The sequence below is a fragment of the Drosophila santomea genome, chromosome 3L, assembly GCF_016746245.2.
Source record: "Drosophila santomea strain STO CAGO 1482 chromosome 3L, Prin_Dsan_1.1, whole genome shotgun sequence".
In the NCBI taxonomy this organism is placed as follows: Eukaryota; Metazoa; Arthropoda; class Insecta; order Diptera; family Drosophilidae; genus Drosophila; species Drosophila santomea.
Genome location: NC_053018.2, coordinates 13,483,186 through 13,500,365, shown reverse-complemented (window position 1 = coordinate 13,500,365; position 17,180 = coordinate 13,483,186). Strand labels below are relative to the sequence as shown.

The following is a 17,180-nucleotide window of genomic DNA, read 5'->3' as shown; positions in this document are numbered from 1 at the left end:
TCTCCTTTTACGGCTTGCAATAATCATTTGGCGAGCAATGGGAGCGGAAGCACAAAAGGGAAAAAGGAAGCGGGCCAAAAAGGAAAAGTGCCAAAAGGAAAGTCTCATAAAATTAGTAGCAATGACTTTAAAACGCCATGTTTTCCAGCACTCCATCTCCACCACCTCCACGTTCGATGTATCCATTCATTGCCTTTTTTCTAGGTTCTTTGATGATGATTTTTTCATTAGTTTCGCGCCGTTTGAGGGCGCCAATTAAAATGGAAAGAGACGACGTTCAATATATAAAAATATTCCGACATTTCCACAAGAACTAATAGAAAAAGCAGTATGTACACATAGAACATTTTTTACTTATTTTATATATATTTTTATAAAAAGAGTTTGTCATCTAATAAATTCCAATTTAGTTAAAAGGATGGGTTTTTCTTGAACTCCGCTTAAATATTCCGCAGTCTTAATACATGTTTCACAGTAAATACTGGTCTTGCATAAATATTTCCATTTTTACTGTGTACAGATAGACATGCCGTCATGATGATAAATGAGCTGTGGCGTTAGCCGAACAGAAATGCGTGCTAAATGTTATAATTGCCGCCATTCATTGGGGCCTACGAGTCGAGGGAAACTGAAGGGTACTAGGCATGTGCAAAACATTTGAAACGCTTTGAATGAGCGGCAATTTTGTTAATTTAAAAGGTTAAACATACAGTTTGAATTTAGCGAAATTTGAGAGAGGTTCAAGCGTAGCAGCATGACAAAGCTTTCGAGAGTTTCAACTTTAAAATGATGCCTTGCAAGTAATTTAAATTCAGCCATAAATTTCCTCATAATTTGGCAATTTCCAGCGCCCTTCCTATTGAATTTCCTGCTACGTTTGCACAAGTAAACTCAGCTCTAAGAGAATATAAATGCCATTCTGAGTTTTTCCTCGGCTTTTCTTCATATTTATCCGGCAGTGAGAAATTGCGCAACAAAAATATGTACGCATATATGGTATATCGGGAAAAACACAGCCAAAATAAACCCTTGAGAGGAAAATAGTCGGAGACCCTGAAGGATTCGCACACAGAACAATAAGGACAAGGACGAAACTGAACGGAAATCAAGAGCAGGCAGAATAATAGTCAATAAAATATTTGCACGAACCAAAAATCATTCAAGCGCATCTCGGGACCCCTATATCAATACCATCCACCCAGATAGAAACAGAGGGCTTGCTTTCATACAAAAAAGTGGCCCAGGCATTGAAACAACATTTGGCGAGTGCAAAAAGTTCCTCAAGTGCAGCAGCATCATTCGAGGAAAAAGATGACAGCCAAGGAGAATTTAAAAAAAATAAAAGCAAATACAGACAGTCCTGGGAAAAGTGGCAAAAAAAGAAAATGCAAAAGAAAAAGAAAACAATTTTCAATGTTTTTGCTTCTAGTTGGGGACGCCTTATTCAATGCCATCGGTGGGCGGATAAAATGAAAATAAAGAAAAAAAGAAAGCGCACACTTTGAGCCAAGTTACTTGAGAGTTTCAGTCACAAAAATTTTTACCCATGACTGGACAACGGTGGCGGCAAAAAGCGTTCGCTTCGACCTTTCCAGCAAAACAAAGCAGGAAATGGCTGCCAGGATATTGACAATGGCAAAGGCGGCCGGGGGGCGTGGCCATGGCCGCTGTGCATCCACCGTGAAATGCGACAACCCTGGCCGGCGAACAAAGCGAGATAAAAGAGTTGCCAGCCATTTAAAGCGCATCTTCTTCAGCCATAGAAAAGTTTCAAATTTACTTCTCCCACTTGTGGATCCTTTACTTACTCACTCCATCCCTTACGCACTCACCCCCCGCCCATTTCGCCCCCCTTTGAGCACTTGAGCTACTTAAGGACATTTTAGTTAAATTTTATGTCGATTTCCGCTGGACTCAGATTTCAGTTTGCCAATCTATTGGAATTGCGGTCGAGCATCGAGGGAAAAAAGGTCAAGCCCATTAAATTTATAATGCGCTGGAGAGAGAAACAGAAACCCAGTGAGGACGAAATGGGCGTGGCAGCTGTGTCCCTGATGCTTGAGTGTATATGTGTGTAAGTGTGTGTGTGTGCGTAGGAGAGAGCCTTAAGTAGGTCAGTTTTGTCTGTCATAAAATGCAATTGGAGCGCATAAAAGTGCCCCGCGAATCGCAAGTGAAATGTCAAGTTGTAAATAAGCAGGACTGCGAAAGGGGGCGTTGGGCCAAAGGGCGTGGCCGGTTAAGGGACTTGAAGGAGCAGGTCCTGTGAAGGGCGTTGTCGTCAAGTGTCGAAATGACCCAAGAGGTTTGACGTTTGATATCTGCAATCAAGTCAATTGAGATGGACCCAAAGAAGGTTATTTAAATCGAAAGCTTTAAAAATGAAAGTAGGGGAATGTAATATTATCTCGAAGGACTACAAAATAGTAGCTTTAAATTTGTTTGCTAGTCTAACCAAACAAATATTAAATTACATTTTTTTTTAATATAGTTTTAAAATATATTTGTATTCCACGGTTTTTTTTTTTAGCTCAGCGCAGAATCTTTCCATCTACGCGAAACCCAAGTGCTTTTCAGAGACTCGCTGTAAAATCATTTGAATCAGTTATCTGCTCGCTGTCCGCACTATCTGCACTCAAATTCCCCGACACTTTCGGGCCTTTGTTACTATGCAAATGGGCAAACATTTTGGCTTAAAAGCTTTGTTACGACCACCGCCGAATAGCATCGCGTACTTGGTCTAGACGTCTGTTCAGCCACTTCAATTTGGCCCGAAAGCCGAGCGGAGGAGGCAGCTGCCATTGCTGCCAGAGCTGGGGGCGTGGCAGCCCCCTTGAATTGCGATTATGGCCATGAGGATCATGGCCTGGGCTGGGCCCCTCCTCTCATAATTGATATTCATATGCAGCGCGGATGCCGTTTGCTTGCATCTCATTAGTGGCAGCCGCTGAATCCCGCATTTATCCTTATGTGTACCTGGCTCTTATAAATAAGCACATAATCAGGCGACAAACGCGGCTGTGGATGCCACGTGCATAAATAAATAAATAATTTGCAACAATTTCCATAGCTCGGTCTGACATCTCCACTAGGCAGACCTTCTGCCACATTGCTCCCAAGTGTTATGACTAACTTGGCTCTCTCTCCAACGGACGCAGTGCTCCATCTGCTGATGATGATGTCAGTTGCCAGCAGAAGCAGCAGCCTCACCAGTCAATAAACATAAATATCGGGCTGAAGATGGTCGTGGAGCATCGTTAAGTGTTTGGCTTTATGGCCAAAATGGGCGAGAGACTTGGCGGCCCGGCTTGGACTTTAATTAGCGCCTGGCCTGACAATTAAATAATATTTTCGCCAACCCACAGCTCACAGCTCGCAGCTCATCCTCACGCCCCAGTGCCACCAGCTCGTCTGTGGAGCCGCCGACTTGTTAACTCGCTGCCTGACAGTCTGCCAACAAGTTTTAATTACAACCCGAACGACAGTGCAAAAATGAACATAAAAAACACTGAAATAAGACGAGTAGGAAACGAGCAATTGATTAAGCCGAGCCTTAAAAATACCCTATTTTTAAATTGGTAAAGTGGCTCTGCGACTTTGCTAACCAATTGAATTGAAATAATATTCCTACTTTCATTACCATTTTGTATTGCCATTTTATTTTGATTTATGCTGCTTAAGTGATGATTCAATCTGACAGCTCATGACAAAAATATACAACATAAAGTGTAGTTTTTTACCATCGAGTTTTAAGCACCTAGCTGCCAAGTTTATAGTATAAACATTGTTATATCAAACTGCAGGCTTCAGCGACTTTAATGTGATCGTTAATATTAATAGGGAAAACAGGCAAATGATAATAATAAATGGTAATTACCAGTTGAAGCGCATTTTATAAATTTTATAAATAAAGTTTGGCATTAATTCTTGAAATATAAACAAAATATTTTAAAGCAGTGCTAACTATGCGGAATAGCCTACGAGGATAAACAGGCTTATCAGTATAGTACGGTTACCCATTTGAGCAAAAAGTGTCCCCTGACCAGTTAGTTTTTGATAGTCGCTGGCTTCTTTTAATGACTCCAACTGGCCTGCAGCAGCATCCAACTTTTTTTATGGCTGTATGCAAACATTTTTTCAACACACTTTATGGTGTGTGATTGTTATCCGGCTCTAGGTTGGTTGGCAGTCGGTTTCGCAAAGCTTTTGTTCAACTTTTATGGCTCCCTAGCCCTATATACCCAACTACACCCCCTCTTTAGTGATGGTCAGTCCGTCTTCGTTGCTGATGACACATTTCTGATATGTCGCTAATTTGAATTTGAAAATGAATCGAACGGCAACGGCAAGCGGCAGCCCTTTTATTATTTATTTATTTATTAGTGTCATCAGAAGAATTTATGACAGTTCAGGCGTTGTACAATTTTCCGGTTTAGCATTGATTTTCGTTTCATTCTCGTTTACGAGTGTTGATTGCTCGCCTGACATATTGACTTGCATTTTGTCAGTGGCGTTTTGTCCCATTTGATTCGATTTGATGAAGGTTGTTTCTATTAGCGCCCATTAAACGACGGAAATTCGACTCCCATTCAACCTTCGCTACTTTGATTTGGGCAGATATTCTATAGCTGAGGAAATTTTACGTATAATGTGGTAGGAGAAGGTTAAGCACTGCAAATTAAGTGGAAAATGTAACGGAATCAGTCCCATTAAGTATTAGACAATATAAAAAACTAATATTTAACAGCCTTAGTATTACATGACAATAGATTAGATTAGATTAGATTACATCTTGTGGATTTAAATATTCGAGTTGCAGAATCTTATTTAGATAAATTCATTAAAAATTTCAATATTTGTTATGGATATTTGGGGTTTCTTTTTTTATGGAAGTTACATAAGAATAAACATTATTTTAGGGCTTAGTTGTAATCCAATTACCCCATTCCGATTGCTCCACCCCGGGCAATTACTTCAACCACCTTTTGCTGGAGTCGCCAATTAGTTGACCGAACCTGAAACCAATACGAAGTTTGTTTTATCAAGTAACTGGCAAACACTCAAACACTCGATGCAATTTAAGCAAATATATGCAGACACTGCCTCAAAAGAAATGGCGCACACGCCCCTTGCTGTCAGGGGGCGTGGCAGGGTGGTGGTAAGCGATAGCCCAGACAGAGATACTTTATGCCGTACGTGCCAAACAAAACTCCACAGCCACTGACCCATCCAGTTATTGAAATGCAAAAGCCAAAAGCCAGAAAGGAAAATTGCAGTAGCGAAGACAATTTTCCTGGCACGCAAAGCGGGGCGGAAAAACGGGGGGGTTGGCGAAAATGCAGACGGGTACATGGATGGACCCATGTGTGTGCATGACTTGGGAGACCCGCGATCTCCAGGACTGCACTGAACTGGACTCAAAACCTGGACCAGGATTGGATTTCTAATGTGCATTCGTTGTCTGCCGTCAATCCATTAAAAATCGTACCGGCGACAACAAAAACAGCACCAGCAAATGCGGCACGTACGGTTTTATTTCTTGGTCTGGACTACTCGCTTCTAGATTCTCGGTTCTTGGTTCTTGGTAGATAACATTTGTATTTAAAAGACACTTTACGGATTGCTTTTGAGCGCCGGCAAACCGGTCGCTATGCTGCCCAACTTCTTCGCTGTGCAACCATTTGTAGTTTATCGGAGGCGAATCTTGAAGTACCGCCCGGTACAAGCCGCATGTCAAAATGTCAATTTTTGTTTCGGTTTCTTTTCCCCAGTGCGCTGTGTGGCACGTCCTCTGTGGCCTCTTGTGGCATGCAAAATTGCCACATGTTGCGTAAACTAGTTTCGTGAGTCGTGAGATATATCACCTGAGTCTCGCGTCTAACTGCACTTGCAGAATTTCTACATACATACTCGTATACTCGCAAGTATAGATATTTCCACAACGATCTCAGACTCAACCATTCGGCCTGTCATGTCTCCACTTTTCCAAATGTGTTTGCTATGATCGGTGGCCTGAATGGCCAATGGACAACGGTGCGGTCTACCAGGGAATATGTAGAATATGTAGCTCAATCCCGCCGGGAAACGGCCAACTGGTTCGACAACAGCCTTGGACGGCTGAGATGCCATTAGATGGCTGGGAATTAACTTACCCTTATTTATGCGGCAGGTGTTTCGGCTTATGTGGCGAGAAGTTTGTTATCTGTAAAAATGTAAAAGTGAGAAAGGTTAATAAATTAGCTATTATATATTAAAGAAAATGTGTTATATTTAAAGCATATAATAAAAACGTGGTTTATGTTCTTACTACACAGAGGAAACACATTCACTGCTGTTGAAAATCACTTTTAACCACAAAAGTTGGCACCACCTTAGCCCTATTAACTTGGTTTAAATGCTCGCCTTTTGCTGTGCCGATCTTTTTCTGAGAATACCACCCAACGCGAATACTTCTTGAACAATATAGAAGACATAGAAGACTTTGTTGATTACCCCAGAAGCAAAGGCAAATAAAGTTTATTACCCAATGGCCGTGTGCCGTTTTAGAATTTCTGGCAGTTTTTTCGGCATTAATGCGAAGTTTATTTCTCCTTCGTTTTTGCAGGCATAATTAAGCGCACTTTTAAATATTTCGACCTATGTTGTGTGTGTTTGCTTGAATCATAAAACGAACTGGAGTACCGACTAGGTCGTAAAAGCAAAGACTTTTTTTGGACCTCCCAAGATGGGCTGGGAAACTTTTGCATGAGTTACGAGACGCGTGTGCCAAAAAAGAAAGTATGATGAGTAGGGGAAAAAAAAGGTCAACAATTTTATAGCCATTTCCCGCTTAGGTTTCTAGGTGTTAAATAATAAATACGCCCAGGAATCGCTCTCTCCCAGTCGATAAAACCGGGCGTCTCGAAGGCCCAAGAATTGCGTGTCCTGACTTACAGTTCACTTGGCCCACACAACTCTCCATTTCCCATTTTCCATCCTGGCCGATGCATGATGACATTTTAATAGCTAGCCCAATCCTCAAGGAGGCAAAAAAAAAAAAAGCAAAGCAATAAGAGCATTTCCCGTCCGTTTACGAGCACTCATAAAACATTGAAACAATGACGAAAGCCCAACACTTTTCCTGTTTGTATTTTTTTGCCCGTGCATGTGTAAGGATGTGTAGGACCCTGTGGAACCATAAACAAATTCCCCATTAATTGCTTAATTTTGCTAGCCACCTTATCGACCGAGTCCACAGTTCAGCTTTAAATACTCATCACAAAAGCAATTAAAGGCCCGCCAACAACTGCCGCCACTGGAAAAACCTTTTTCTGCAGACTAAACTAATTTAATTAGTTCAGGTTGGGGCTGTAGTAAGCTATTTAGTCCCTGTCTGGGGCTCCTTTCCTCAGTTAGAGCCGCCAAATGAAATCAGACTTCAAGCGATACAATGTTTAATATTGCCCTGCACAAAGGGAGCACGCACAGCGAGCTCAAAAGGTGCGCGAAATATATGTAATGCACTATATAAATTGAATGAATAATTCATATTATAAGCATACGCATATTTATGCAAGATTTAAAAATATAATTTATATACTTTGAAAATTTTTCGATTTTATATCAACTGATAAATTGAAATATATCTAAAACACCTGTATCTGTATTGCAATACATTTCGCATTCATAAATACTTATATATCCTGAGACTTTTATCTATGGCGCACACCTTAAGCACCAAGATCCCCCGAGGAAGCTAGTTCCTTTCGTACATGTCATTGACTCACACCCAAGGAAAGAGACAGGGAGTGAGTGAGAGAAAGAGAGAGGGAGAGAGACAGTCCGGAATGGTAGAGAAACATAAAATTTGCCGCAATTTCTAGGGCGTCGTCATCGCCGTTGTCGTCTCGTTTTGTAGGTGACTTTGGCTGTGCGGCATATAAATAAATATTATATTACCCTCAGCGAGCAGGAAACCTTAGACCCGCGTCGCAAATGCGAGACACATTTCCCGCCCCTCGCCCCTTTTGTTTGCCTGCTGAGTTGTTAATTAAATATTTACCCTGCTTATTTGCAAAATGAATAACTTTAGTATTTTATTTCACATGGCGCAATGTGTGTAGCTTCTAGGTATGTAGCTTCTAGGGATTTCCGGCCCGCACTCTAACCTTTTAGCACATTTATGCTTGACTTGGGAGACACTTTAAGTTCGCCTTTGGCTGCAGCTTTAATTGCCTTTATTGCCGAGCTAAGATACATGGAGAAAAATATCTGTAAAGCAAGTAAAATCTTACAGAATAACCTATTATTTACTATATAACTATGAAATTAGAACGAATAGTTGGAGGTTATAAAGTCCCAGGCAAAGTCGCCAGTTTAACTTTATTACCGAGCTTAGATACATGGAGAAAAATATCTGGAAAGAAAGTAACATCTTACAGAACTAACTACTGTATAACTATGAAATTAGAAAAAACAGTTGCAGGTTATGAAGTCTAACCAGGCAAAGCCAGTTTAACTAACGTTCGTTAGTCACTTTGCAAGTTGAGCTCACCCAACTACGAATTACATCATTCAAATTCTCTCACAGCCTTCTAGCTAAAAAATAAAGCCAGTCGCATTTGCATTTAACTTTTCATTTTTCTTCTCACATATTTATTTATTTCATTTTTTTTTAGCGTTTTGTTACGCTTCACATTTACGTGTTGATCGCTCGTTCAGCACACAAAGCGAAACTTGTTTTGCAAAGTGCCATTCAAATACTCGCTGTAGTCTGAATCTTGGCCCATCTAATGACTTCATTTCTCGTTGTTGTTTCACAAGGTGAGTTGGACGAATCTCAAATATTTCAACAGCTGAAGTTCCGCGCTGAGCTAGCAGTTTACCCCAGAGAACTTTGCATAATTGATTAATAATTTTGGCGGACAGGTGGCGCCCCCCAAGCGACCACGCCCCCTTGGCGACCGCTGCCCGCCAATCGTTAAATATTCAAATGAACTATCCAGACCGCCCTAACCCATTAATTAGCCCGACTTGAGCACACATCAGATAAATGTTGTGAAACTTGATTAAAAGCAAACAGTTTGAGCTTCGAGCTTCGCATAGAAAAAATTTCATTCTCTCGCTTTAAAAGGGGTTACACAATCCAGAGATAGATAAAGATAGATACTCGTAGTTCAAGAAAGGGGGAAAATCTATAGAAGAGGGGGCGTTACCCTAAACGTACTATTGATTTTACTTACATTCGAGTTTTTGCTGATTTGTTGATCATTTTGTTTGTTTGGCCTGCGCTTGTTTGTCTGTTTGCTTGTTTGTTGATTTTCTGTTTGCTTGACTCGAAAATTATTTGGGTTAAACCAACAGCAACAGGCAATCAATGCAATAGTCGAAGCTCGTAGAAAAGACTTCAAATGGGATTGAAGCACTGATATTTTCCGAAATTGCTTCCTGGTATAGAAGTTTCTTTCATAAAGTTATGAATTTCCAAGTTTCTTTGAGGAAGTGCAAAGTTCGAAACTTAAATGCAAATTATGTACAAAAAGAGTGCTTAAATTTAACGGACTAAAGTATCTTTTAGATCAATAGAATACTTAAATCATTAAATTTGATATAAATATAGGCCATTCTTTATTTTTACTTTATGCTATCCCCATTTTACTGCCTTTTCTTGTTTCAACTTGTAACGTCTCTAATCTCATTAATTCGTCTTCAAACACCTGCCTAATCCAATAAGTTGTTCAACTTCTCAGAAACAACTTTAACCGCAGAAACTTTAACACGAAGCAAGTTAATTTGTCGCAGCTAGGAAACTAGCTTATAGGTAAACAACGAACATGTCAACAAAACTTAATAGAAATTAACTGGGTAAACACGAAAAGAACCGGGAAATACTTGCTTAATTAACTGGCAAAACTTTCGGCAGAAAGGACACATAGATGGAGTTGGGGCAAATGTGGCCGTGGGAACCCTTTTATTAAAAGGATAAAGTGCCGCAACGTGGCGTATGCGCAATTAACATTTATGGCAATTAATTATACGATTATGCATACGCCGTGTGGCACAACATAATAAGCCAAAGTTTCTGTCTATTCTATTCTGGCTCCTAATGAAGGCATCAAATCCGAAGGCGACAAAATGTTTACCACCGACATTTTTTGCCCCCACTTTCGGTAAGCTATAATTATGGGTAATCAAACAGTTTTATTTGATGCTCTAACTAATGATCTTTTTGTCTAGGCAGCCAGTCAGCAAGGTCGAAACCGTAAACGAGCCATTCAGAGACTTGAGGCTTTAATTAATCGTTGTATCGCCAACAACTCTGATTAACCGAACAGACCCAAAATACTAAAATACTGCCCCCGAGGCAGCTCAATCTCGTTAATTGATATGCAAAATCAAATGGCCACTAAATGGTGCGAACCAAAGAATTACGCAGAAGTGCCATGCCAGGTGAAGGTTTCACGGGTTATCCAAGGAATCCAGGCCACAGTTCGTTGAACTTGCAGAGGGGAGTGTCACAATGCATTACGCACAACAAAAATGAATGTTAATTGAATAGCCCAAATCTGCAGTCAGTACGTAAATGTAGAACATTATTTTATTTGCCCTTGCACTCGTATTTGTTTATATAAAACTATAGGTTAACCAGCTTATGAATTTGGAATGCATGTGAAAAAGGAAATATATTTTTCATTATCACGTAAATTTCTCGACGTCTGCTCCACCTATTCTACACAAATTCAGGCAATTTGTTTTGACATATTTTTGCTCAACTAGGCAGAATTGTTCAAAACACCGAGGGAAAACACAATGGGTATCTGAGAGACACAGTGCACACAGAGATACAGATAGAAAGCTAAATCATTTCGCTGAGAACATTTTTACAGATTGCGGTTTGGGGCTTTCTTGCTCGCCTTTCTGACGTGCTGATAAAGCAAATTTTGGATTCCTCTCGCCCCCGAGAGTATCAATAAGCCCATAAATTTAAAAGAGAACCGCACAGCACAAAACAAATGTAAATACATATAAATTTGTTGTTGTCAGCCCATTTTCATATTTATTTCCCAGCTCTGCCTCACATTTCATGTGACGTTTGCTCTTATTTATGCCCAGACTTTTTTGTGGGCGTCTCCAATGCGACCGAAACACAATCTATCTATCTATCTATCTCGGCAGTCATCTATCTGTACCTCATATCTGGATCTGGTGTCTTCTAAGTTTTAAATTTTGCATATTTGTCGTAACTTGCTCGCTTCTCGATTTTATGGATCATGTTCTGTTTGTCGTCATGCTAGTTTTTCGGACTATTAAATGGTTCCGCGTTATATTAATGGATTTTGGCTGTTTTGTGTTTTCCGTTGTGTTTGGCCATAGCGAGTCATTATGTACATATTTTTTCAGCAAAGTTTACATTTTGACACTCGGCACAGATGTTTCTGGCGGAACTTGGCCTTTCTGGCCCTGAAATATTCAACAACATGTGAGTTTAGTTAATGCGAAATTAGCTGAACGATTATCTCTGAGCAATGAGTTCATTAATCAGCTATGGGAGCTCATGTCTGGGAACCAAATTGTACTGTTGGAAAATGTGTTTTACCTAAAATTATTTTTAGACATTTATACCTTAGAATAAATATATTAAGAAACCAATATATAAGCAAATGAGTGTGGCGACTTGTGACATTAGTTTATTAATACTGCAATGACTGCAATGAATTGCAGTGGCGCAATTGTGTTTTCGAAATAGAAAATGAAATACCTGAATCATCAGCCCTCACTGTCGAAGAACTCTTAATCAACGAATTCTTTCTTTATGGGCTTATCCTATCTATAAATTATTTACACATTATGTGCCCCACTCCACTCGCCATCAAGAACAGTAAGTAAGCTTTGACGTTTTTCCATTGAGCTCCTCCCAGTGAGTTGGCTTTGTTCCCTTTGGCCCCTCAACGCCCACGAAAACCACAAATATTGACCAACATTCAGGGCCCATAAATACGTAAACAGTCCATTAGTTCCACAACTCCCCAAGCCGTTCCATTTCCATGGCAGCAGCAGCAGCAGCAGCAGCAGCAGCAGCTTGCACAACAGCACAACACAACACATTCATATCACGAATGCAGCGAATTCCTTTTGTGTGGAAAATCAGAAATCGAAGCCAAGTCACACCCTATCGAGGCATAGATCCAGAGTGGCTCTATCTTATCGGCTGGCGCCTTATCGCCCAAAGGTAAACACAAGATAAGCGGCGTTCCACTCCACAGCGACTCCACTCATTTGCCAAATGACGCATAGAATATTACTGGGGCAGAGGAAGTGAAACTGGAAATTGAAATACTGTTTGTATGGTTCATCAGCCGAGCATGGGCTAAATATAAACAACAGCGAATAGAATAAAATTCAGAATAGAATTCAGAACTAGGTGAAAACGGGTACGGGTATAGTTTATTTTGATTTCGATATTTCAATTTGAGTGGCAAGTACTGGGCATATTCATAGACTCGCACTCGAAAGTGTCAATGGCACGTTTCACCAGCTGTTGCCAGCTTTTCTCACACCTTTCTCCACGCTTTTCCCGCACCTGATCTTCAATATTTTGGGCTGATGAGGTGGGCGAAACCGCGCATATGGCACCCGAAAGCTGCCAGCCCATTTTTAATTGCCGCTACGTGAGCGAAATTTTAAAAACACAAATCGAAAAAGAACATCCGTTCGCAGAGTCAATTATGCTAATTAAATTTATGATGGAGCCGATAGTTATGGGCAGCCAGATAATGCCCATATAATGGAGCCTGCTCCATCTCTCGCATTTCGATTCGATTTGGTTCGGTTCATTTGCAGTTTGTTGCCGATTTAATTGCAAAGTATATCTCTAGAGATATTTATTTTTAATGGACTTGGCTTCGCCACGGGGTCTAGTTATTAGTTATTAAAATAGAAATTACTTTGACTTTGGCTCTGAAAAAAAATCACATAATTGCTGTTGTAAAATGTTTTGATTTCAGGCCTAATGGTGGTCATTCGGGGGAACTTATTTTCGTACTTGTAATTTGGGGTGATTTTCTGGGGTTATTAGAGTTTCAAGTATTCGCTTGGCTTTATAAATGTCAAGGCAGCAAAATCTCGATTGTATCTTGATGATAGGATAGGGTTGGGCGATGAAATGTTTGTGTTTGGTGGTTGAATTGAAAAGTGAAAAATCAACGAGGGTTCTAAAAATATCAGTGGTAAGATTTGCTAAATCTGATAATATTGATTCATCGGGGTATTACGTTTTTTAATTCATTGCGGTAGATTATACTGGTCATTATAAAGTGGTTCCTTTTCTATTCCCTAGCTATAAATCAGTATTGCATTAATCAACATTTTCACTCCTAATTTTTCGCCGTACAATTAGCTCCCATTTATGTTTACCACTACAATTACCTCATCGCACAAAGCTCCAAAAGAAATTACCCCATGTTAGCCAACATAATTTGCCCAATCCTTGCATAACTTTTCCTAATCGCATTAAACGGAAAATTCTTACCGAATCTCAGTCATCGCAATATGTTTATGTTTATGTATGTGTAACGTGGAAGACATCGTCAGCGTCAATAATTACAGAATCGAAGATATATATATACATATACCCCACATAAAAAAAGAGAAAGAGAGACATCAGCTCCCGCATCTCTTGAGTTTTCCTCGATTTTTGGGGCAGGCACGCCACATGCTTTTTAACCTTGATTAAGTTGACGTTCTAATGATGCTGCTAATGGTGGCAATGATGTTCTTAATGATGATGCCACTGATGATGATGCCGATGGGATGCGGACGGGAATGAGAGTGGGAATGGGGATGAGGCTGGCTGCTGAAGATGCTGCCGCAACATCATTAACAACATTATCAGCAACAACAAAGGCGGAGGAAAACTTCACGAGTATTTTTTGTTTTTAATTGCCGCCTGGCACTTAGCTAATGTTATTTATATTACATCTTGCTGCCGCTCTAAAAGCTTTAAGTAGCTAAAAAAGAGAACCAAAATAACAGCAGCAACAGCCAAAGTGCAGCATCTGAGAGTCGAGAAGGTTGTAAAAAGAAGTGTGGGACCTAAAGACGTAAAGTTTTGTTTATATTTACCTAACATTGTACTTGAAAGATATTTTCGTTCTTATCGTTTCTTTTCTTTTATTTTCCACCTCAGGTTCTTGCTGTATCCATCTTCATCTCCCCGTTCTATTTGTTTATCTAATGGTTAGAAAATATTTAAGCGGCAAAATGTGTAGCTCTGAGATGGCTAAAAGCTGCTGCTTATTCCTTCGTTTTTTTTTTATTTACGAAGGTCATAAATACGAATTCCTTTGGGTCAGTGGGAGAGAAGTAAAAGTTTCGATTTTGGCTCGGGCTCATCTTCTTCTTCAGCCAAAACGGATGGTCTCGAGTCGAACAGTTGCCATAATTTCAATTTATGTAAAAGAGGGTGGTGTGCGTCCCACCTGCCCCCATATTACCTGGCTTTTATCTTAAATGTTTTTTCCTGTTGGTAATTAAAAAGTTTTCTGTTTCAGTGCCAGCTTAGCTAATGCAGGTTGGAAGTTTTCTGCTTCGGCCTTGGCGTTTTCGGTGGGGATTTTGGGGCCTTCTGATAACAACGGAGGCTGGCAGCTTTAATGAGTGGGATTTGCTTTAAGATTTCGCCTCGAGGTTGTTCTCGGATGGAGATAATGAAGGTCACCAGTAGATGGACAAAACGGAATAGAATACGCAACATAAAGATAAGCGTGTTTTTAGAAGAGGTTGCTTCTTTGGGTGATCATCTTGGAAGTAGTTTATATGTTCGGAATATTCTTTATGTAATAATTATACAAAAAACTGATACTCGACATCCTTTAAAACACATTAAAGCCAAAGCCTGTTTGTTCTCCTACTACATTTCCTTTGAAATCATCATGAGTTCTGCCCAAACTCAATTCCCCTTTCGAATTCTTCGAACTTTAGTACATCCCAGCTTCCTAGACTTATGCCAGCTCACGTCTAACCCATTCCCAGTTGACCAAGCCAGGCCAGTGGGGCCAAGCCGACATTCCTCAAAAGTGTCAACGAGAAAGGCCCACAACACGAGACATTCTGACCGCACAGCTGCCCAAGCGCCCGAACTGAGCCCCACCTCGTTCATTCATAAAGATCCACATCTCCATAAAGGGGGGCGAGCAAACACGAGTCCAGGCAGCACCTAACAAGTTCCCGGAATCGCACACCTCGAACCTCGAAAAGTTCTTTAAGTTTTTCGCTCTAACGAAACCTGTTCCCCAGACAGAAACCCCAAAATGAGACGACGGCTGGGGGGCTGGGGAGCTGGGGACCTGGTCGGAAACTCCGACCGAGTCTGCCGCCCGAGACATAATTAATGATTTCAAAATTTCACAACGAAAACTCATAAAACTTATCGATCGCACATTGAAACAACAGAGATGAAGGAAAAGAGAATGTCATGCTGCTGTCAAGGCGTTTTTCGGGCCTTAAAGAGGCTCTTCATAAAGTGTAACGGTTTTATCTGATAAGGGCCAACTTTAGTTACGTTAGTTCGCCAATTTAAACATTATTTTCTTAGTAAAAGTAAAACATTCAAGTTTAATAGAACTAAAGATACAATCATCTCTTGTTAATGTAAATTATAGTTTTCTAAGTCGTAACTTTGATTAGATTATTAATTAAAATTAGATTGTTATCAAATCAAATATTACTAAAATACCGTTATCGCATATTCACAAAGCGTGCTATTATATTTCGTCACTAAAAACAAGTTTTTTATTAAACAAAAATGGTTATTAGTACACGTGCCTAAGCATATAGTATTTACGCACCAAATACAAAAAATAAACATAACCAATTAATTAAAATAAACGATACCAGTACTAAGCTAAGCAGCACAACAACACACTAGCATTAAGCCCCAAAGGGAGGACTTACCGCGATAATTTTGGCAATTCGGGGCTGGTTCGTTAGCACGCACTGTTGTCAGAACAAAATTGTTGGCCCAAACACAACGTTAACCGAAAGCACAGCTAGAAATCTTTGAGATACTATTTTGCGAATAGTCTTCTCGCTTTTTTGTTTTCATTGATGAAGCGGCGCGGGCATTTCATTAATTCTGCACACACGTTTCGCCGATGACGATTGACGATTGACGATTTTGCTATTTGCGATGACCCGCGTGCCCCGCCCCCAAAAGCAAGTTGCCCGCACAACAACAACAACTACAGCTAGAACAGCAACCGATGGCGGTGGTGGGTGGGAGAGGAGAAAGAAGAGAAGGGTGAGAATTTGCACGCGCGAATCTGCTGAGCTGTCTGCTATAGGAAGTAACGGTGCGCTCCACAACGTGTCCAAACACGTTCACGATTTTTTTCGAACTAACGCTGTATTGTATCTGTGTACGCCACGAACTTCAGAAGTCGATTCTCAGCCGCTGTTAAGTGCCGAAGCGAGCTAACAGCATGCCGCGCACGAAGTAAGTGTGAATGTGTGCAACAGCCGAGGCACGAGCGCACACTTCGGCTTTTTGTGCAAAAATACTCTCGCTGAGCAGAAGAGAGATCTCAGATAACGATTATCTGAGCCGGCAACTCTCGAGTTGGATTCTCATTGAGTCAGATAATGTGCGGCTGAATGGTTTGAAACCAAGCTAACTGAAATATCAACTTCTTGCAATACAGCATGCAAATTATAGAGATTTGAAGGGATACAAAGTGAAATACTATTGGTATTATCATCAAAATAAACTTGACATTTAATCTAAATTTTAGAGCATTTAACGGTTTTCCATAATATACTAAATAACTTAAGTAAGAAATATGAAAATACATATCAAAACCTTCAGTGGCCAAAAGTGCACTAAAGGGACTAATACAATTGCTTATCAAACCGTAAACAAAAGGAAATCTTGCATTTTCCATTAGTGCTATCTCCCAATTTCCCATCCAATAAGATGTCGTACTTCCGCCGCCCACTGCTAATTAGCCTTCACCGCTTGCATTGACCGGTCCCAATTAGACCTGCCCACAGAGCCTCCAATAAGTTCAATGCTCGCCCAGCACACACTGCATTCTTATCAGATTCGATGCTAAGTAAAATAAATAAATAAAAAAGAAACAACAACAACGACATGTAAATCTGATTTTTTGGGAGCGGTTGCAGCAGAGACACCAAGAACGCTTAAA

At 40.3% G+C, this 17,180-nt stretch overlaps 2 protein-coding genes across 2 annotated transcripts in view; both read right to left on the bottom strand.

The window, feature by feature from the left end:
- The window catches only part of LOC120447960 (protein slit), a 53,036-nt gene extending 36,650 nt beyond the window's left edge, over nt 1–16,386 (bottom strand). Inside the window, exons 1-2 of the mRNA XM_039629650.2 lie at nt 15,931–16,386; nt 6,153–6,202 (exon numbers count right to left, since the gene is read on the bottom strand). The gene's annotated coding sequence lies outside the window, so the exon portion shown is untranslated. The remainder of the gene's footprint in view (nt 1–6,152; nt 6,203–15,930) is intronic.
- Nucleotides 4,356–6,137, bottom strand: LOC120447962. The gene is made up of 4 exons (XM_039629653.1): nt 5,907–6,137; nt 5,618–5,835; nt 4,942–5,015; nt 4,356–4,671 (listed from the first exon to the last, which is right to left on the bottom strand). Exons 1-4 carry the CDS (start codon nt 6,127–6,129, stop codon nt 4,665–4,667), a joined length of 522 nt encoding a protein of 173 aa, XP_039485587.1. The 5' UTR covers nt 6,130–6,137; the 3' UTR covers nt 4,356–4,664.
- Nucleotides 16,387–17,180: the final 794 nt, after the last annotated feature.